The 23,132-nt window shown below is 35.8% G+C and overlaps 1 protein-coding gene across 9 annotated transcripts in view; it reads right to left on the reverse strand.

Annotated features, from left to right (window-relative positions):
• Window positions 1–23,132, reverse strand: part of LOC131064229 (lipid droplet phospholipase 1) — an 87,886-nt gene that overhangs the window by 45,401 nt on the left and 19,353 nt on the right. For 8 of the 9 annotated variants that reach the window (XR_009111226.2, XR_009111225.2, XM_057998314.2 and 5 more), the window contains exons 2-4: window positions 18,828–18,895; window positions 18,258–18,328; window positions 17,689–17,955 (exon numbers count right to left, since the gene is read on the reverse strand). Coding sequence is in view for 7 of the 9 variants with exons in the window: in XM_057998314.2 (XP_057854297.1) it covers window positions 17,689–17,955; window positions 18,258–18,328; window positions 18,828–18,895 (406 nt within the window). In the remaining 2 variants the exon portion in view is untranslated. The remainder of the gene's footprint in view (window positions 1–17,688; window positions 17,956–18,257; window positions 18,329–18,827; window positions 18,896–23,132) is intronic. The other variant, XM_057998318.2, reaches the window with a different exon arrangement.

The raw sequence follows: 23,132 nt of genomic DNA on the forward strand, positions 1-23,132 counted from the left end.
GCAAATCATCATAACCTAAGTTGCCAGTTCAGATACGAGATTCGGTATGGGTTTGAGTAAGTTGGTATGACAATTTTTCCCCCTAGGTTCAGTACAGCTAGGTATGGCCATAATATATGGTACTAATATTATATTAAAATATTCAAAATAACTATACAAATATATTAAAAATTAATAAATATAAATACATCAAAGTTTTAAAACAGCTCAATACAATGTTGCTACCAAAAGGTTTTCAGCCTCCCAAAAGTCTAATGTGCTCTTTTGCATATTCAGCCTCTTACTATGGCAACGGCTCCTTGGGGTTCCTACACACAACTTAGGTCCAAGCCTTGATCTGAAGGCTTTTGTTTTCCGAGCATGCACAAGCCATAAATCTCCTCCTCCCCAACTCTCACTCTCCTCAGTTTGTTTCGTCTCCCTCTGGTATATCTCATTCCCACGACTCTTTGGCATTGGACTTAGTGTGGTTCATATCTTGCAACGATGTATTAGCGAATTCAAGCTCTTGGTCAACAGCTTTTGTGATAGGCATGTGGGCACCAAGCATTTTGGGGTAGTGAAAGTAAATAAGTCTACTATGAATTTGTGACTTGCGAATAAGATGTCACACATAAGAGGTCCATTGATGGGTCACATCTCAAGATTAACGCTTTTGCAAAAAGGGTTGATCACATCCCAAAGGTAAATTTTGACATGAATTTGGTTGTTGAAACCCTTGATAATTCATTAAGTGCTAGGCTATCATTAGCAAGTTTCATGGCTTGTGGCCTAGCACGAAAGGACTGCATGAAAGGGTAACCAAGGAATGTTAGCAAGTGATTAAGGCACAAATTGATTTGTTCCCCTACACTAAAGGATTTTTCATTATTTGTTGCAAGATGGAGGAAGATAAGAATATATTTTTGGAGTTTGACCCACAATTCTTTGATAAACACTTTTTGAGTTGAAAACCCTAGTACCCTTCTTTTGACCCTAACAAAGACTGATTTGCCACAATCCCACTATGGGTTTTCCTCCCTATTTTTGTTGTAGTTCTAGCAAAACTCTAAATTGAGGACAACCAGTAATTCACTGGGTAAATATTTACATGCTTCTAAGGACACTAAAGATCAATTCAACACTACCTTTGCAAAATCTATGGGGAAATGGATTTGGATAAGAGTCGTCTAGAGTCAATTTTGCTGGAAAAAAACATGAGTAGTTTTGGTTATGTTGGTATCCATACAAAAAATTTGATTGATAATCAGGATTATCTTTCCTGCCTAAATCTTTAGATTGTTCTAGGTTAGTCCTTTTTGTTTACTAATAGCGTTTGCAAGATCCTTGGGGCAAATATATCCAATCAGAAAACCAATCTCAGGTGTTTGAATGCAGCAAATACAAGAAAATGACAAAAACTTTGGAGTTCATACAAAAGACTGGCAGTAGAAGCAAGATCTGAAGGTGGTAAAAGAAGGCAGAATGAGGAAGAAACGCAGCATAATTTAAGTGATAGATACTAGACGATTTTTCTCCAATTCATACAATAAAAGGATCATGTTGTGACGTTTTCACACATCGCCCCATTGCAAATGGGGACCCCCTATTTTTTTAGGCCCTCTTGGTCTTTTGGCTTTTGTTCTTTGGGTCTTTTTGCGGCGGTCTCTCCTGTCTCTCTGCTTTGCAAGTGTTTGGGGGTTAATTTGATCAGGTCTACTTTTCGTTTGAGCAATTTTGGCTAAGTCTAGGGCTTGTTTCGTCAGTTTTAGGGTTTCATCTTTTAGTCCTAGATTTTAGGGGTTTCTTTTAGGGTTTTTGAAAAACTGAAAGTTGCACTGGAATCAGGACCCTCTGAGGAAACCTCCTAGTGAAATTTGAGCAAATTCGGAGTAACTTTCTATTTTTAGAAAGTTACTATTTTTTAGGGATTTCACTGCCTTCCAGAATGTCTTCATTTCACCAAAAATCAAACTTACTATTTTTAGCAGTTTCTATTTTTAGAAAGTGTCCCTGCGTCTTGTTTTGCTCTAACACTGACAGTTTGAAAAAGATTCTATTTTTGGAAAGTCTATTTGTGACAGGTCCTTGCAGGGTGACACTAAAGACCAAATATGCACGATCATTTCTAAATTCGGAAAAGCCAAAGAGCAGGCGAAATGGATCAAAAATGGCTAAGCATGGGCGCCCATTCCAAAAGTGGAAAGCATCAAAAATCCTCAAAGTCTAGCAAATGGAAATCACTTCAATTCCTCAAAATGGCATCCTGATCCGGAAACAATCAAAATTGGCTAAGTCTGGAGGGGAAAATGTCAAATTCTATGACATGGTGAAAATAGCACCCAAGGATGGAGTTGGGCACTAAAACAAGGTCTCCATGGAAAATGTTAAAAATCACAAATTCCTTGCCCAAGCGAATTAAGCACCCAAGCCTTGGATAGGGCGCCAAAATAATCAAGGCATGGAAAGATAGAAAAATGGAAAATTCCTTCCTGAGGTGAAAATTCTGCCCAAGGAGTAGACTAAAATGCCAAAACGTGAAAGGCATGGAAAACTTCAAAATGATAAAATTCCATGGCACATGCAAAATTCCGCCCAAGGATGGAAAATGTGAAAAAGTGAAATTCCTTGCCCAGCGGAAAATTCTGCCCAAGGATGAGTTACGACGCTAAAGGAGAGGAGTCGTGGAAAACTCCAAAGTTGATGAATTCCTCCTCCAAGAGGAAATGGCGCCCATGCACAAGGAAAAGGTATTAAATGGTTAAGGCATGGAAATGATGAGATTCCACCACCAAGTGAAATCCACGCCCAGGCTTGAAGGTAAAAAAATTCTAAGGCATGCAAATCAAAGGTCAAGGAAGAACTGAGAAAGAAATTTCCCTCGAGAAAATTCTTGAAAAATCCATTTTCAGGCATCAAAAATCATTTGAATTTCAAGATTATGATGGATTTGGATTTGTAGGAGAATTTTCTCTCTCCTAGACCCTAGAACTCAAATTTCAAAAAAAAATCCTAAAGAATAGGAAATGTGGCAAATTGATGACAAAGCCTCCACAAGACAAGATGAACTCAAAAAGCTCAAAAGATTTCTTTCTCAAGGAACAAATTTCCAAAATTTCTTCTCCAGTTCCAAAATGTGCCCCTAAGGTTGGAAGCATAACGTGAAAATCAAGGTTCAAAAAGGAAACTTCAAGAATTAAAAAAATTCCTTCATCGAGGAAGAAATGCGCCCAAGGTGAAAAATTGACGAAGTGTTGGAAATTCCTTCCTTCAGGACAAAATTCCAGGAAAGTGGAAAAGTTGACTAAGTGTTGGAAATTCCTTCCTTCAGGATAGAACTCCAGAAAAGGTGAAAAATTGACTAAGTGTTGGAAATTCCTTCCTTCAAGACAGAATTCCAAGAAAGTGGAAAAGTTGACTAAGTGTTGGAAATTCCTTCCTTCATGACAGAATTCTTGGAAAAGGTGAAAATTTGGCTAAGTGTTGGAAATTCCTTCCTTCAAGACAGAATTCCAAGCAAGGAAGAAATCACACCCAAGGATGAATTGAAGATAAAATTTCTAAGGCAAGGAAGGAATCAAGGATGAACTGAACAAGAAATTTCCCCTCGGGAAAATTTTCAAAAATCCATTTTCGAGCATCAAATCACATCCAAATTTCAAAATTCTTTCGGATTTGGATTCATGTGAGAATTTTCTCTCTCCTGGAACCTGTTACCCTATTTTGGGAAAGTTCCTAAAAAATAGGTGATGGTGGAAAATCATTAAAAATCTCCTACAAAGCAAGGAAAGTTCGAAAAACTTCAAGAAAATTCTTCATGGATCAATTTTTTCTCTCCTGAAGTTTTCTCTCTCCAGGGGTTTCTCGCCAAGTGGCAGTCAAGTCAACGCATGTTGAGTCAATGGAGCATCTTTTTGCATGCAGTTGTCGTGTGAAGGCATAGTGGTGCATTCATTGCTGGAATATTTGACCATGGTGGTAGCTAATTCATTGTATGGTAGTCGTCCTACTTAATGCAGTGGTGGAGCATCTTTTGCATGTAACTATCGTATTCAGGAGATGATCGAGCATTTATTACACATTGGGCGAATTTGAAAGAAGTGGTGCATTTAATGCACAATGGATGCCATTTTGGGCACATAAAATTAATTGTATATGGGCATGATGGGTCATTAATTGTTGATTACCACCTTGTTGCATCATGTGTGGGGAATCTTTTTGGGAAAACCCTAATTAGGGTGTGCATGTGTCCTCAAGGCATGAAGCCTATATAAAAGGGTGACCCCCCTCATTTGTAAAGGGGGGGAGATTGGTAAGAAATTGTTACGATAAGTTTTTGAGATAATAATAGTGAACATTGTTCTCTGATGGTGTCCACTTAAATGATTTTTTCAAAACTTGCATGGTTCCACCTTCCTCACTTAGAGTAGAATTTTATTTTCTCAATTGTTAGATAAAGTGCTTTGATTTCAATGGAGAATGTAAACGTGTTTGATGAATTTCCATGGTTCATACTTTTTGCATCTTGTTGATTGTAAGTTGCAGTGTAAAGTTAGCCTGTGCCACTAAACTTGTGTTAAGTTTGGTTGTGGACAGTCGTTTGGATTGTGTCGTTTTGGGTATTCAAATGCAAGTTCTTGATTTGAAAATCCTTCAACATCCTCAGAAGATTGCACCGGTTCTTGCGGAGTTGTAGTTAAACTTGGCGAAGCAGAGCTTGGTTCATTTGGAGTTCTTCCACTAGAGCACTATCTATTGATATCACTGACCTTAGGAGTAGATTTAGATCCTTCTAAACCCTTTCCCCTTTATTTTAAGTTCATTTTAGTTCGTTTGAAGTAGAAGCATCACAGAATTGCTATATCCGATGATGGAGTTCCAACCACAACAAAGAGATGAAAGAATGATCCAAACGTAAGGCCCCTTGGATTACCAGTATATCACATCAGCCAACTGAGTCACGTCCATTGCACGAAGGAACCTTGGAGTGAGCTGTTTGATCTTATTGCAATCTTAGCATGCGGTTTAGCTTTGATCAAGAGAGAGTGAAGTGATAGTTGGGAACTTTATTCTGTGTTGGACATTGTCATAAAAAACACGTCAACAAGTCGTCTTTTCAACATAAAATTGTCACCCAAAAAATCCAATTTCAAGTGAAAGTTTCATATCTTAGAAAATTCATCTAGTTTTCAATATAATTCTATTTTTAAAAATTACTATTTTTAGCATGTTTTCTTTTTCATGGAATGGTGAGAAGCTTAGAAATCCAACTTCCTATTTTTTGAAAATTATTTTTTAGGCAATTGCTTTTTTCAAGTAATGGCAATGGATGACAAGGTTGAAAGATGGTTAGAAGCAAATTCAATCCATAGCATGAGAAAATGGAACTTGTTGTCATTTTATGACACCCTTGGTCCATCAGTGAGAACCGATCAGAGATATGTTCCATGGACCAGCGCTGCCCAGTTGATCAAAGAGAAAACAATGGAATCATAAAGTATGAAGTGTTGTCTTGTCGGAAGTTCCTTTCCCAAGCCTTCTCTTCCTCTCTCTTTCGCGGAACTCCGGAACCCCGAGGTTCCGAAGTTCCCTTCCTTGGTCTCTTGTTCTCTTGCCCCGGAACTCCAGAACCCCGAAGTTCCCAAGTTCCTAAGTCTTCTCTTCTTCTACCTCGGAACTCCGGAACCCCCAGGTTCTGAAGTTCCTTGTTCTTCAACCCCGAAACTCTGAAACCCCCAAATTCTGAAGTTCCTTGTTCTTCAACCCCAGAACTCCGGAACCCCCAGGTTCCCAAGTTCCTAGTTCTTCAACCCTGGAACTCCGGAACCCCCAGGTTCCCAAGTTCCTTGTTCTTCAACCCCGGAACTCCAAAACCCCCAGGTTCCCAAGTTCCTTGTCCAACTACGGTGACCCTGGTCCCCGAAGTTCCCCAACTACGGTGACCCCGGTTTCCGAAGTCTTCTAAACTTGCTTCTAGCTTGCAACACTTCCGAATGGCGTGATCGACACTCAAGGCTTTAAATGCTCTGACAATTTTGGTGACTTATGCACTTTTTTTGTGGAGCCACAAGGGTGCATTTAATGTTTTTGGCAGGATTTCCATCAAGGGAGGTATGGGGCCATGTTGGGTGACTTATGTCATGTTTGACTTTGGAAGGTTAGTCAATCTATCTTCCTCAAAATTGCCTTTGGAGGTATGGCTAGGTTGCTTGCATGTACAAGTCAAGTGCATGCACTTCCCTGCGCTTCCAGACTGACATGCAGGGGTCATGATCACCATTGTAACCCATTTTTCTATATAAGGTTGTTAAGCCTCATTGTAAAGGGTTCTCTTTCTGCTGCTTGGAGTTTTCTCATGCTCTCCTCTACTCTTGAAGACTTGAAATCTTTGCATTTCTGCAACTGTAAGATTGGCGTTTGGCCTTATGATTAATTGAAGAACACTATTCTTGCCTTCTTTCACCCTATGTGTGTTGTGTATGCTTTCTTACCTTCATCATAGGTGTGTGTTGTGGCTCTTTCTCTTCATATATACTGTGTTAACTAGTTTTCTGAATGTGACTTGTGGGAATCCTTCTCCCCTCTTGGCATTTAGTGGATTCTAACCTTCATCTATGCATTGGGGTTACTCATATAGCTGAAAGTTGTGCATCTTTAGGGTGTTTCAGTTAATTACTTGTGTCATTTAGGTAGGGAGAGGAACTATCTCTTATTGGTGCATCACCTCCTTTCATTTTAAGCAATTCTCTCTTCCTTTTCCTCTGCAAGATTGTTGGGATAAGCTTAGGAGTTAGTTTTTAAGTGTTGAGTTGGTTCAACACCTGCACCTGGATTGAGAAGGAAACCGGCCTTCTCCGGAGATTCAACCCCCATGCGCAAGGTCCCACACTTCGAGGTTGTTTCAATGTTTCACAAGGTTGCTGAGTTGATAGCTCAGCAAGGGTGCAAGCTTTTGTGATAACAGAACCCAAAAAGAAAACAGGCACTGAAAAGCAAAGAAACAAAAGTCGGCATTCAGTCGCGATTAATCGTGAATAATCGCGAATCGTCAGAAATGCCGATTTTTTCCCAAAAATCGGGCCAAAAAATCGTTGACTATCAGTCAACGACTTTGGCCGATTAATTGCGGATAGAACTCTGCAAAATCGTGTTTAAATCGTGTTTAAAAATTGCGAGATATCTGCTCGGCTAAAAAAAATGACAAAAACCCTAAAAATCACCTGTGAAAATAGACCGATTCTGGGTATAGTTTGCATGGAATTAGTTAGGGTTCGAAATTTTTGTCCATAATTTTTTGCCGGACATTTTGACCTCTGCAAAACCTTAATGACTTTCTGTATTGCTGAAAATTGAAACCTTAAATATTTTTGTTTGCATTTTGAATAAGGGCCTCACCTTGTCTCGCTGTTTCACCTGGGAATTATAAATAAAAAATCGGAAATAACGTTTCTGCAACTGATAAAGCTTGAGAAATACGAGAATAAGCTTTCCATCGTTTCCTTATTTTTAGTAACTTTATATTATTGAGAACTTTAAATTAAAATCTGAACTCTAAATTAAAATCTGAACTCTAAATTAAAAACTATGACATCTAATTTGGGGAATTATAAAGTTTATATAGGTATTTATAAAAAAATATTATACCCGACAATCCTTACATTCATTTATATTATTGTTTACTATATGTTTAATATATAATTAAAAATAATTTAATAATTAACATTATAAAATAATTTGTAAATTAAAATTATTATACATTATATTAGTGTGTAATTTATTAAACTATATAGAATAATTATATAATTTAATAAAATTGTAAATTAGAAATATAAATAATTTAAAAATTATAAATTAAAACTTCGCATCTTTATAGACCATTAATAAATGTAAATATAATAATATTTATTTTTAATTTATAATGTATATTATTTAATTTTTAATATATAATTAATATATATAAAATAATTTGTAAATTAAAATTATTATATATTATATTAGTGTCATTTATTAAACTATATAGAATAATTATATAATTTAATAAAATTGTAAATTAGAAATATAAATAATTTAAAAATTATAAATTATAAATTCGTATCTTTATAGATCATTAATAAATGTAAATATAATAATATTTATTTTAAATTTATAATGTATATTATATCATTTTAAATATATAATTAATATATATTTAATTTTAAAAATATATTTATTTTTTATACTATATCCGATTTTTTGCTGATTTTTTCCCGATTAATTCCCGATTTTTTCAAAAAATCTTATACTTTTGTTTTGCCGATTAATTCCCCAAACGATTAATGTTTCTTTGCTGAAAAGAGATAATATTCATCAAAATCAAAAGATTTTATGATAGTGTTTGAAAATGCTTCAGATCTAAGTTACCAATCTGTCCCCTAGAGGATCTCAGTCTTGATCTAGTTTGGCCCAGGTTCGAGGTCCGGATTAGGTCCTTCACAAGTGCGGCCAAAGTTCGCAATTTCACCTCTGGGTTTGTCCCATATTTGTTAAATTTATAATCAGATTATATCAGAAAAACAAATTCACCTCAAACGAACAATATGAACACTGAGTTACCCTAGGAAAACCTTCCTTATAAAGGTGGAAAAACCCAGCCACAAAAATTATCAGTTATTTATATAATCAGGTCTGAGTATGATATACAAATAATGGCTTCACTGGTTGAAGCTTTATGCACACAACAATTACCACACAAGGTAATATAGAAATTGAACTGTCAAAACTCAATCTGCCGAAGGTATGTTGGATCGGATTCTTATTGTTGTAGAATGAAATCTATTTAACTTATCAGATTCACTGAATACGAACTGCAGAAGGATAAGTCGGACTGCTGCAGAAGATCACGTTGGTCTGCCAGAGAATATGTAGTATGCTTACTGAATATATATCTTAAATCCGCCTCTAGTATATTTCCGATCTGAGTATTAATTTCTATCTATCATGACATGCCAATAAGAAAGATGTATTCTCCATATATAATAAATCCGATGTCTTTCCAATAGAAGACGTGTCTCTTCATAATTGCCTTTCAACAAACCGATTCATTAATAACACAATCTGTTAGTTAATTTGATTGTCTAATGTTTATCTAACAAACCTGATAACCAACTTTAATGATTAATTATACAAACCCGATGAATCAATATGTTCGATATTAATGCATAAGTAAATCGGTTTACTAAATATGTAAGGCCGATAGGCCATTCTCATATTTGATATCTATTTAAATGGCCCTGAAGGATTGCTTCTGATGCTATATCATCAACAATATTAACTCAGGTGCACCCTCAACGAATTTTGCAAGATTTTCTTTCTATCATAGGATTTAGTCCCATATCCTTCTGGATAGGTCTTCTACATCTATGGCAAGGTTTTTATTCCCTATGGAAAGACATAGTGATTGCAATCTTAACTTTAACCCCCTATATATATATATCTGCAAAGGATGAAGATGCATCTCTTTGTTACACTCTGTTTGGCGTTCTCAAGTGAAAAGTCCATTCGACTTTTTCACTTCCATGGGCAAGAGTATTGATATTAATATTAAAACATTAAAATTTTAGTATTGATGTAATATACTAATATTGTCCATGCTCTGTACATATATTGTCCACGATATATAATTAACGGTATATAATTATTAATTATCAATACCAATAATTTCATCAATACATTATAAAATTATTGGTATTGATGTAATACGGTAATAGATAATTTCATATATATTATTAATATATATTTCAAACCAAACCCAAAATGAACCTGTTGTGGCATTTTCACACATTGCCCCATTGCAAATGGGGACCCCTACTTTTTTCTCCCTTCTAGGATAGTAGTTAGAGCCTTTTCCTATTAACCTTTGCATTGGAGGGGTATAGTTGGTCAAGAGGCCAGGAGTCAAGAGGATAGCCCTTCCTGTGAGGGGTAAAATAAACTGGTGAAGAGGAGAGATCAAATTGACCATAGAGAGAAAGAAGTTTGATGGAGGAACCCTTAAGATCAAGCATAATCAACAATGCGGGTGTTTTCTTCATCATCCAGGTGACTCAAATATATTTCAGTGAGAGGTGAGATCTAGGAGTAAAATTTGACTAAGTATCTAAAAATTTCCATTGCTCTCTTTCAGGAGTGAAACCCTTCTCTAGGCCTTTAAAGTCACTAAAATCACCTCTAATCATCATAAGATGTCTCAATTTGGGCAAGAAATGCAATGAATGATCAATGATCTTGAATTGAAACGGTTGAGAATGCAACTTCCTTTGCTCCCTAGTTGGAGCGAAATCCTCTTCCATTGCCCTTACTTGAGAGTGATGTGCATTTCTTGAGCATATTTTGATGGAGATAAGTGAGTTTTGAAGCCTCTCGCATCAATTTGATTATGGAAAAAGTGAAGTTCATCACGATTTTAAACCAAGGAATGAAGGGAGATTGTTGCTGAGGGTCACTTCCATTGCTCCTCTCTAGGAGCGAAAAACAATTCCATTGCCCTCCTTTCAGGGCGAATTTCCCTTCCATTGCCATAGGTTGAGAGCGAAATCACATTCAAGGCAAGTATTGATGTCTCTTGATGTATGAAAGCTAAACCCTAGGATGCAAGTTAGTAAGACCCAACTAGAAGGTAAGTTTGGAGATCATTTCCATTGCTCTAGGTTCAAAGCGAAAATGACTTCCATTGCTCCTATTTAGGAGCGAATTGCTCTTTTGTTGCCCCTTCATAGGAGCAAGGTCATTTCCAGGGCATTCATAGGGGGTAACTTGATAACCTTTTGTGCATAAAGAAAAACCTAAGGTATAGGTGATAAGATTGAGCTAGAAGATGCATTTTGAAGTCACTTCCATTGCTCAAGATTGAGGGCGAAATCATTTCCATTGCTCCCTAGTTGGAGCGAAATTCACTTCCGTTGCCCTTGGTTGAGAGCGAATTTGCTTCTAGAGCCTCACATGAGCATGATTTGATGCATTTGAGTTGAGAGAATGAGGGTAAATGAGCTAAAGTTTCAAATTGAAGTCCATTTCCATTGCTCCTCCTTTTGAGCGAAATTTACTTCCATTGCTCCTCAGTGGGAGCAAATTTCACTTGAAATTCCTCCTAAGGCCCTCCTTGAGGTCAATTTGACATGTTTTCACGTATGGGTGGCTAAAGGACTTAAGGTTTGAGTCAATGAAATGAAGGTAAGTGAATGAGATTGAATTAAGTGTCAACTTGGAGATTATTTCCATTGCTCCTCCTTTGGAGCGATTTTTACTTCCATTGCTCCTCATTGGGAGTGAAAATGCCTTCCTTTGCCTAAGATTGGGAGTGAAATTGATCTCAAAGCCTTCTTCAAGGTTGGATCGACTCCTTCAAGTGCATAAATGGCAAAGTACTCAAACATGAAGTGATGAAAGACAAGTTTGAAATCATTTCCATTGCCTCCCCTTTGGAGCAAAATGTTCTTCCATTGCTCCTCATTAGGAGCGAATTTCACTTCTATTGCCTCAATCTTCAAGTGAAATCATCTTCAAGACATTTGGTGAAGAGAATTTGACAACTCTTGCATATGAAGACTTAAATTCAAGAGATGAGTTGATGAATGAAGAACAAGAATTTGGCTAAGTATCAAAAAATTTCCTTTGCTCCTCTTTAGGAGCGAATTCTTGTTCCATTGCTTCCCTTTGAGAGCAAAAACCTCTTCCTTTGCCCTTATAGGAGCGAAGTTGATTCCAAGGCTCTCCTTAAGGTTACTTTCGCCTATTTTCACCCATGGATGATTGGAACCTAGAGTTTGAGTTGATGGATTGGAGATATTGAATGAAATTTTCACTAAATGGTTACTCTCATTGCCCTTGGAGTGGAGTGAAATTGCCTTCCATTGCCCTTCTTTGAGAGCGAAAATCATCCCAAGGCAATTTTGATGATAATTAAAAGCATTTCACATGGAAGAGATGGCGATTTTGAGGCATGAGAGGTGGAAATCTAGCTTAACGATTGAAATTGATGAACTTCCATTGCCTTGATGTTTAAGCGAAAATCACTTCCTTTGCCACTTTGGAGGAGCAAATTTCCCTTTGCTCATTGAAAGATATGCATGTGCCAAAATTTGCTAAGTATTGAAACACTTCCATTGCTTGTGTTTAGGAGCGAATTCTTGTTCCATTGCTCCTCTCTAGGAGCGAAAAACACTTCCTTTGCTCTTGTTTAGGAGTGAATTTTCTATTGGACCATTGAAAGAGCAATTCAAAACACATTTGGTGCCAAATACAATTTAAGTTCAAAAAAGGGAAAATATTTTAATAAGTTGTGAGTCGGCCTTCACCCTAAAGGGCATGTCTTTTGCCCTAAAGCACCTATATAGAAGGACTCAAAGCATTCATTCAATCACCAATTCACAGCAAGTTCTTCCTTCAACAGTGAATTTCATCAGCAAGGCAAGAAATTCAACCAGCATCAACAGCAAATCTGATCCAAAAGCAGTGACTTTAATCAATAGTGACAGCAAAATTCATAAAGGAAGAAGCGAATTCATCAAGAAGACAACGAATTTGCTCAAACCAAGGAGCGACCTCTCTAAATGCACTCATCAGACCTGCAATACATTGAAATTCAGAGATCATATTTAAAAGATGTGTAAAATTATATATCATGTGAGTTGATATCATATTTGTTTTGTTTTGCAGATATGATAGGATGGTGATATAGATTGTAAAGCAAAAGAAGAAAGAGAAAAAGACCTACATCACCATGCAAAGGGAAAGCTTCATCAGCAAACACAAGAGAATCAAGGAAGGGAGGATCTCGAGGTGTTCAAGAACTCTCACCACATGAAGAAGTCAAAACCTTGAAATGAAAAGGAGAAGTCATACAATCACCTCAAGGCAGTTATAACATCGAGAGTTCATTCCAAGGCAGTCACAAGATCCAAAACTAAGAGGAAGTCAACATCTACACCTTGCACCTCCATAATTAAGACATTCAACGAGATAGTTTCAGAAGAGTTAATCAAAGTTAGAAGATCATCATCATCACTGATGAAGCTGGATAATGTTGAGTATCAAGAAATGTTATTCAAAATTTCAATACTCATTCATGATGATGAATCCAGTCCACAAAGTGCAAGTTGAGGTGGTATCCCAGTCACCACTCCACCAATCAGAGAAGTCCCACCTCAGCATGTCTTGATTCACTAAACCAAGCTCACCCACGAGGGCACAAACTTCGAGACACCTACCCATGTTTTCTATTGGTTCACATTCAGTATTGAACCTGAATGTAATTATCTCATTGGCCAAAATAAAGTTTGTTGTAACAAACCCTAATTAGGGTTTGATAGGCTTTGATCTTGGCCACTCATTGTAATGAGCTCTCTATATAAAGCTCAAGCTCTTCATTTGTAAAAGTTAATAGCGAATAGAGGAATAGAATAGTGTGTAGTCCAAGAATAGGTAGATTAGAAAGAATAGAAGTTAGAGTAGGAGGAGGGGGAATTGTTGTTAAGACTTGTGAATGAGATACTCTTTTCATTGAAGTTATGGTGAAATGTGTTATTTCAACAACTCCCATGGTTTCTACTTCTCATTTGCTTTCATGTTGATTAGATTGAATGGAAGAATTTATTGAATGCATCTGTGTGGAATCCGTTTAGTCCATACCACTAGCCTCTTGCTGATTGTAAGTGTGCCTTGCGTGGTCAACTGGAATGATATGAGCGTAACTTCAAATTGTTATATGTCCATTGTTCATGCATTAACTTGAATGGTAATGATTTGGATATCTTTGAATTATCCCTTAGAAGATTGCACTGAGCTTGTGTCAGATCGTTCAATTTGATGGTGAGACCTTGCCCAATAGGATTCCATTGAATCATTCACCCATTTTCTTACATTCCTGGGAGTAGCTTAGACTTCTCAAACCCTATGTCTTTTGCCTATTTTTTATCCTCCGAGCAAGTAGTTAGAATCCAAGTTCCAGCAATTCAGGCATTCAAGTATTCAACGTAAGTCCCCTTGGATTACCAACAATCACAACGACCAACTGCGCTTATCCACACATCGTGACCCGAAATTGAAGAACATTGGAGTTATCTCAAGTGATCCTTAGGCGAATCTTCAACATTTGAGGGACTTTGATCAAGAGAGGATAAGATACTTTTGGGTATTTTATTTTGTGTTTGCATGTGCATAAAAAACACATCAACAAAACCCAACTCCAAAAAAAATTTTGATCAAACCCTCAAACCTAAACCCAGACCCGTATCTTAGCTTCACAAGAACAAATTTTGCAAAGTGAAAGAAATTAAAAAAAATTGTCAAAATTAAATGAAGTGGACTTTTGTCATAACATAAACATTAAAAAATTCCACCAAGTTGGGTACCTAGCATGGAAAATCCTGCCAAGCATTAAAAAAATGTTGAAGTTATTAAGAAACTAGCTTTCCATTGAGGTTTGTTGCATCATTTTCCCCACCAAAGGAGATTTGAGAATGGCATGCCAATTTCAAAAACCTGGTAGGCATAAAGTATGGTGAATTTGCTAAGTGGCAAATATTTTCCCTTGGTTTGTCATGTCAATTTTCCTGCCAAACATGGCTGAGCGCCATAATTTCTCCATTTTCACATAAGAGAAGATCTTCATTTGGTATGCCAACATCAAATCCCTACCAAACAGCATCTAAGCCAAGCTTGTGTCAATACCTGTTTGTGAGACCTCGCCTAGTTTGATTCCACTAGATTTGTTCATCATTTCCTACATTCCTAGGCTTAGAATAGATTTCATGAACCCTATTCCTTTTGCCCATTTTTTAGTAAGAATTAAGTCCAGAGCCATATTGATAAATCCTAAGTTGTCAGTACACCTATTCCGCATCTTCATGATCGAAGAAGATAATCCTAACATTTGTGTAAGTCCCCAAGTGAACACAACAATTCACATCAACCATTGAGTTACCCACTCGTCAAGACCTGACATGTAGAAACCTTGGAATCATTTTAGTTGATCTCATCCTTAGCATCTGAGGTGATTTTGTTCAAGAGAGGGTAAATTACCTTTGGTATTTTATTCTGTAATGTTATGTGCATAAAACACACATCAACATGGCCCAACAAAAAATGAGATGCATTTAAAAACAAAAACATAATTTTAAATTAAAAAAAAGGGGTGGGCTTTAAATTAAAAAAAAGGGGTGGGCGGGCCCACAAGGACACCCCTGCCCCCTCCCACCCCTTGAAACAAAATCTAAACCTAATGCATCTATAAAACAACAACAACAAAAAAAAAAAAAAAACTCAAATCATTTTCACATTTGCAAACTAAGAGAAGAGCAGCAAGTGGTCAAGGAGAGAACAACAGTTCAAAGAGGAGACTAGGGCATCAAACCCACTACACTAGAGGTAAGTTCTTTTCAGGTTTTTCAATGCACAGGGAGGACACTGAGTTTTTTATTTTTATTTTAAAAGATAATGTGCAGCAGTGGGAGTAGTGATAGTGAGGATGTTTAAATTTAAATGCAAGAAAGAAGTAGACCTAGATCTCATAGAATTATGGCAGCCATTATGGGGTCTTCAAGGAGTGGGAGCATAGCAGGGCCAGCAAGTTCAAATTCATTTGAATGTCCTTCCAAAATCCTCAAAACCTATGCAAAAGGCCCATTTAAACCCAAGAAACCTCTATTACAATTTGCATCAAGAGTTTGCTTGTCTAGAGAAGGCTGACCTTCATTATTGTTAATTAAAAAGATAAAATTAAAAAAATGGCTGTAAGAGCCATAGAAAACCCTAGATAAAATATATATGTTGTGATATAGTTCTGTAACAGCCATAGAAAACCTTCAATCTTCTCTAGAAAGAACTATGGCTGTTACAGCACAAGGTGATGGAGAACAGAATAATTAAGGTCAGTCTTCTCTAGACAGGAGAACCACATGCACAAATTGGAGGGCTATCAGCAGAAGAATAGCAAGGATGACATAGATTCAAGTATGGAGCTCAAAGCTAGGAAAATTTCCTTGTTCTTGGTGGTATGCATGGGGATGTGTTTAATAAGTATGCTTAATATATAAAGCCTGATAATGTTCTTATGCAGAATTAAAAGTAATATTAATATGGACTGCAATATGTATGACAGTCATACTTAATTTCATATATATTCATAATACATAAGAAGTTAGTATACTTATAGTCTAAATCATACTATTACTGTTAATATTTAAGGTATGAATGAAATTAAGCTCTTTATATTTAATGTCAATGTCACTACAAATCCTCGAATCCAAACCATTCAAATTCCAAACTTCTTTCTTAATACAAGAGTAAGACATTATAAAGAGGACAGCAACACTAGCTAATTCATTGAGATATGGTTGTTTATCAGTTGAATAAAATCCTAGATGGGGGAAGCATTGAGAGATTGACCCTACCCAAACATCAGTTTTTTGGCTTTGGGTTTCCTACAAAAAACCTTCAAGTCAAAGGAGGATAAGGATAAAATACTAAAAGGTGGGTCATGGTTTAGGGGGAATTCTGGCTTGTACATGAGAGAATAGTCAACTAGCTTCAATTCAAGAAATGAATTAGTTACTAATACACCCTTTTGGATGTGGTTGTATAAATTACCAAATGAATTGTCTTATATTCTGTGAGAAGTGAGAATCGAACCAATATCTGATGTCAGTCATAGATCACACACAACTCCAATCTACTAGAGAATCCTAAAAGAGAAAAAAGAAAACGGACGACTGCAAGAGAATTTTGAGATTACTCACATTACTCTTATCAAACTAGCTGAGGTGAGAGTAGAGTGTTGTATATATAGCAAAACGTGAGCATGTACATCCAAGAGGTGTATTAACTCCAACTACCTATAATAGGTGGGAGGTTTTACCTACTTTTTAAATGCCACACATGTGGCATAATCTACTCAGATAGAGACAAACTAATGGTAATGAGACGTGGCATGTAAATCCAAAAGAGGGTGTGAAACTAAACTACCCATGTGTGGGAGAGAGTGACACATGCAACTAATGGATTACACCACATAACCTCATATTAACCTAGTCTAATTAAACTAAGGAAGCTTAATAAAATATGTAGGAAAAAACAAATACCCCCCAACATAAGTAAAATAAAAAAACTACACTAAGACCCCACCCCGCCCCTTAAGCCTAGCTTAGGTGGTTGAAAAGATGGGTCCCAACAAATGAAGCCTAATGAGGTACCCATGTACAAAAAGGTCCCCTCTAAACGAAGAACGCCTCCATAGGAGAAATGTCAGAATGTTAGAATGAGATAACATAGTATAAGCACATTGAAGAATGTTAGAATGTCCCCTCATCAGCTAGAATATAAACAGACACATTACTCAATATGTCTCTAACCTGCCTAACTATTGTAAATATAATTTTTTCACAACTAGTTAAAAAAATTATTTGTTAAAACTAATCACAAAACAAAACTGAGATGATGATACTGATTACAGTAGGTGAAAACAGTTGCAAAACAAAGATATGGCAGTTTAAAAACATTAACTAAATTCACAGAATTGAAACCACGATTCCCTGATAAAAACAAAAACTTGTATCATCAACCTATTGTGATTTCTTTGCCATAGAATACCAAATAATTATTTTCTATTTGCACATCATTAATTCCCATGAGAATATCCTAGGTTGGCTTGATTGCAAGTCCATAAAATATTTTTACCTGTTTTTTTCCTTTAGAGCCCAAGTGAGGCGTGGCAACAGTTATAAAGTTGACTGGTTCCAACCCAGCAATCATACCACTTGATTGTTCCTTATCATATTGAAAAATATTTCCATTTGGTAACTCCTTGTGTTCCAATGTAATCTTATCACTTGAAGGTGGCTCATATAGTCGCCCAATGGAATACCTTGCTACTAAGCCACCCACTGAATGAGAAATAAATGAAATTTTTTTTAATCCTGGATTGCATTTTGTTACTGTATCTACCTGCATTTTAGAAACAACACTTAAAAAGTTAAAATGCCTATACATAGAATAAATATTTCAGCAATAATTAGGAAGGCCAGGCCCTTTCAGTAAGATTCCCTAAAAAATCTTTCTTTTAGCAAGAAGCTACTAAACCCCAACTACATGCTTTAACTGTAGAATTAGACAATTTTGTTTACAATCTTGAAATAGAACATAAAGATTACATGGGAGTATCATACAGACAAGCAAAGTAAACACAGAAATATAAGTGCAGAAGGCGCAAAAAAACTAAGCATCTCTAAAAAATGTTAGAATGTCACCTCATCAGCTAGCCGCTCCCCCATCACATCAACCCCATCCAAAGTCAATCTTGATGCATTACGTTCACTACCTGAAAGGAGTTTTTAAAATTTAGGTCTACATTGCTTACAGAAATATTTAGGCATTCAAATGAGAATTCTGTCGTGTGTGTCATCCAGATTTAAATTAGACAAACTCTAGTCTATTAATTCACTTCCACTGATAAGTTTAAAATAATTTTCTCATTGTAGTTCCCTGTGAAGAATGGAAATTAGATTTGAAAGTTCTAAAATGGCATTAAGTAGTTAGGGATTCCTTTCTTAACCTTGTGCATTTAATCTTATAGTCTTAAGATAAATATTCAACCTTGTAAAGTTTCTTGTTAGCTTTCATATGTGCTTTCTAGCATACAATTACATACTCTATAAGATTTGTGTTATAAATTTAACTAATTTATGTCATCAAATTAATCTTTCCATAAATAGAACAAACATTTAACAGGTTCCCAGTACAGATGATTAATGAATGTAACAAACTATGAAAAATACAAAAATCATACACATAAGAATGAAAGCATGGAAAACTCTTACAGTGTACAATAACTTTGTCAGGAAACTTCTTAACAAATTGATCTGAAGCAAACTTCCAATTGCCTGCACTGTATTCAAATGATAATGATCAGCATTCTTCAGAGGTTAAACAAGAATGAAACTACTGCCAAACCTAAGTAGTAAATACTAAGAAGAGAAAATGCACTAACGTAGAATCAAACATCACCACACATGTATTGAATTAACTCAAAATTGCATTAGTTTTCTACAGAATTTTAGGCCAAATAGGTAAGAATAATTCCAATTGTCATTGTAATCAGTAAAATTTACTGTTTAAATTACATTAGATTACCACCTGGGAACTCCTTCACTGTGATAATTGACTTGCCAGTTTTCACAAACCAGGAAAGAAATTTTACTAGAATGTATGTTCTATGAAGACAAAATGTAACTGAGAATAGCTTATATCAATTTCTATGTGATCATGCTATTGTTTTATATATTTAAATCTAATGTCCACCAGTGATCAAAAATGGTCAGCGGTAATGAAAAGATCACTTATGGTCAAACTACACAATGGGAATGCCTACTGCATTTCCCATACAATGATACATAACTCAATAAAACAATTTCACAATCATGAAGCAACTAAAAGTGAATAAAACAAAACCAAGAAGCTAAAAAAACCTATGATATAATTCCAAAGAACCCAAAGCTATGTCAACTAGGCCTCTCTGGATGTTCAAGGTCCAGAAGAAGTTGGCAATGGAGTCCATGCTCATATTTGTTCAAAGCCACTGAGATAGACATTGCCTAACTTATCCAATACATATCATTTGATTACAAATTTACATTATTTGGTTACAAGGTCTCTTGTGCTAGGTCTCAACCATAGACTGGGAGTTGATGTCAGAGAATACAGAGAACCGAAGCACTCAATACTAGTAGTGATTTATTTTGGCTTGCCGTTATTCCCTTTCTAAGGTATAAGGTAGTCTTGCAGATTCTGTTACTCTGTTCAATATAATCCAGACCTATTTACCTATTCTGCTCACCAATGTATGTATTTAGATTCTAAGTATATACATGGAATTCACTTCAACAGAATCTAACCACCTTCTATGGTGTTAAAATGATAATTGCAACTTACATGTTGAGACCTACAAGCACACATTCATCAAAACAACAAAACTATTTATAATTTCTTAGTTTGAAATGTCTTGCCAAAAAAGTGCCACTTTTTAAAGAGAGAGGAAGAGGAAAAGAGGGATTGCATACAGAATCTGCAATGCTGTCTCCTTTATACTGAAACAAATATATTAGAGAGAATGCTATGCCCTTAACCCACTGATTTTATTGGGATGTGTACAGCCGAATTGTGTCTAGCATAACCCTTAACTAAGCTCATTTATAATAAAAGGTAGTTAGCTTGTTCTACATGGCATCCAAGGCATAAGTATGGTACATATAGGAGGAGGTGAGTGGTAGTTGATCATCATATACTGAATTCTATTTCTTTTTTATGACGTTTGAAGATCTATCCCTTCAAAGTGGTTTATTATTATCAAGTATTTGTGAGTATTGCTATTATATTTCAAAGTATTCGCTGTTGCATTGTTCTAAGTGTGCAAGTTATTTCATTGCAGAGAGAGAGAGAGAGAGAGAGAGAGAGAGAGAGAGATCGCAGAATTTGCAATGTTGTATCCTTTCTAACAAAATGATTATACAATTTCAAAAGCCCAAAACAAATTCAAAAGGCCTTCAATATAATTCCAATCCAACATTTTATGAGTTGCTGCAACCAGACCAACTTTGAAGCAGGACAAATTGCTCACCAAGTGTCATCATCCACAACTGAAATAGCAAACAAAAAATGTTGAAACATTAATCTTGCATCCATTTATACCTTATAGTGCTTAAACGCCTATAAGTGAACTAATGATGTAAGAGTGTTGTAAAGCCTATATTAAGGGTGTGTGGATTTATCCAACATTGACTATACTTCATACTTCATAGGTCATTGGTTTAATGACTCTATATAAAGAGATTGTTGTACTGTGATTATTACCAAAGCTCTGTTGTTGTGTAACTGAGAATTAAACCAATGAGAATGAAGTTAGGATACCTAATATACTTGCTATTTTAATTCATTTAAGTGTTTTCACCCTTTTTCCCCCAATATATAGGTCCTCTATAAGTATTTTTTCCAACGTGGTATCCAATTTTGGTTATATGCATGATGGTAAGGTTCACAATCTGTGCAGGTCTTTTGAATGACCTGCAGTGGTGTTTTCTAATTAACTCTGGATCTATAACAACTATTGGGGATTTGACAGTTGTACTACAAGCTTGAAGTGTAGTTGCTTCAAAGAAACTGTTGCTTGTTGAATGACAATATAAACTAAAAGAAATTGCAAAACTCAAAACAATCTTCCATCTCCTCTTTCTTTTTCTTCTTCCAGTGATCTGTCATTTAGGCCATATATCTAGCATGAAGGAAATCACAAAGTCAAAAGAGCAACCAAGTGTTCCTACTCTCACGTCTTTATAGTATATAAAGCCTCTGAACTACCCTCTCTGAGCAGGCATGCAATTAGACAAACTTGAGACCTTTCCATATCATTTCTCAAGGTGCCACTCGACGCTTGTACCACTCTGCTTGTGCAAACCACTACGTATACATGAAAGCTTGGTATATTGAGCAGTTTGCTATATAGAGAGAATTGTTTTTACATGTCATTACTCTTCCCAGTACCAATGGGTAAAGGTGTGGCATATTTGGCAGTCTGGCTATTAAGATTATAGGTATATTGAAAGGCAAGAATGATAAGTCAAAGTAATAAGGCTTTCTTTTAGAAGTGATAAGGGAAAACCTATTTAAAGCCTTTCACACTCGAATGTGAACACTATTAGATCAATTTGCTCTCCTTGGCAGTGAGAACTAGTTTGAACGGAAATGTGACATAACAACTCTTTTGTTAGAACATGTATTTGTGGGCATTGTCAGCCAAGATCCAATTGAACTTCAATTGCCTACAGACTGTTCATGTTTTAATTTGCACCTTCCAGTACAACACAAAATAGAATCAACGTATGGTAGAACAGCTCTTCAAACTAGCAAGAGAAGCCTCCATTTAAACTAAATTGCACAATATTTACTTGCTTATTTACAGTGTTTTTTAGGATGATTTTGAGTATGCAATACAAGCTAACTAAAAAAAAATCTTTTATTTCTCAACCTAGATCACAAGGCTTTCAACAGATCAACACTTAAAAGAGATTAAGGGCTTTTTTATTGAAATAAAACCCTATAGCTGCACACTTGTGTTGTTTAGCTAAACATAGAGACTAAACAATACAAGTACACATATAGAATGAATAGACTAACACATAAAAAACACAATCGTTTTGGTAAAGTAAACAAAGGACTTGCAACAAAGCCACCATATCCAACTTCAAAAAGTTTGCACATTTGCTAGAAGCTATTTAATAAACCTCAGCACACAACAAACATCTCAATAGATATTTAGAAGCAAGATAAACATAATAAATTCTATTGAGAGAACAAACATTGAATTTTGGATTAACAATCACAAATACTTAGTGAACAACAATTTCCACAATGTGCGAGCTTAACATTTTCCAAAAGAAATCTAAATGCAAAATACCACTTATGTATACCCAACTTAAAAAAGACTTGCTACTTCTACTCTAAGAAAAACTAATTGCATGAAATGCAACTTTTATTACAAATCCTGTCAACTAATTCTAAAACTAGGACCATGCAAACTCTAGTTAAGTTGTTGGTTGAATTTATTACAAACTCTCTCATCTCTTGCATGGCAAAAGATCTAAGGATTAAATGATCGAAAAATAGCTTACAACAAGCAATGAATAGAAACGCTAAAAATAAGACTACTCACTCTTAAAATGCAGACCATTAAAAATAGCCAATGCTATAATAGCTCCAGCTAGATATAGCAAATCCCAAAATATGCCTATAATAGCTCCAGCTAAAAATAGCAAATCTCAAAATATGCTTCTCTTTGAAAATGGTGACAGTTAAAAATAGCATGATCTATTTTTAACATGAGTTATTTATAGCAGATACACAACTCTCGATGATGCAGACTAAAAATAGACTTCTAGATGGCTTTGATGATTTTGTAGCTTTTTCTCTTATCATGGCTAACCCTCTGAAAAAGCTTGAAAAAACTACTTTGACATTTTGGATCCATTTGATAGGTGCATATTTATGCTTTACAAACACACCAATACACTATTAAACAAATAATAAAATTGCACTTTTGATTTCCTTTCTATAGTCGTGCACTTCATCACTAG

Source organism: Cryptomeria japonica, chromosome 6 (assembly GCF_030272615.1).
Source record: "Cryptomeria japonica chromosome 6, Sugi_1.0, whole genome shotgun sequence".
Classification (NCBI taxonomy): domain Eukaryota; kingdom Viridiplantae; phylum Streptophyta; class Pinopsida; order Cupressales; family Cupressaceae; genus Cryptomeria; species Cryptomeria japonica.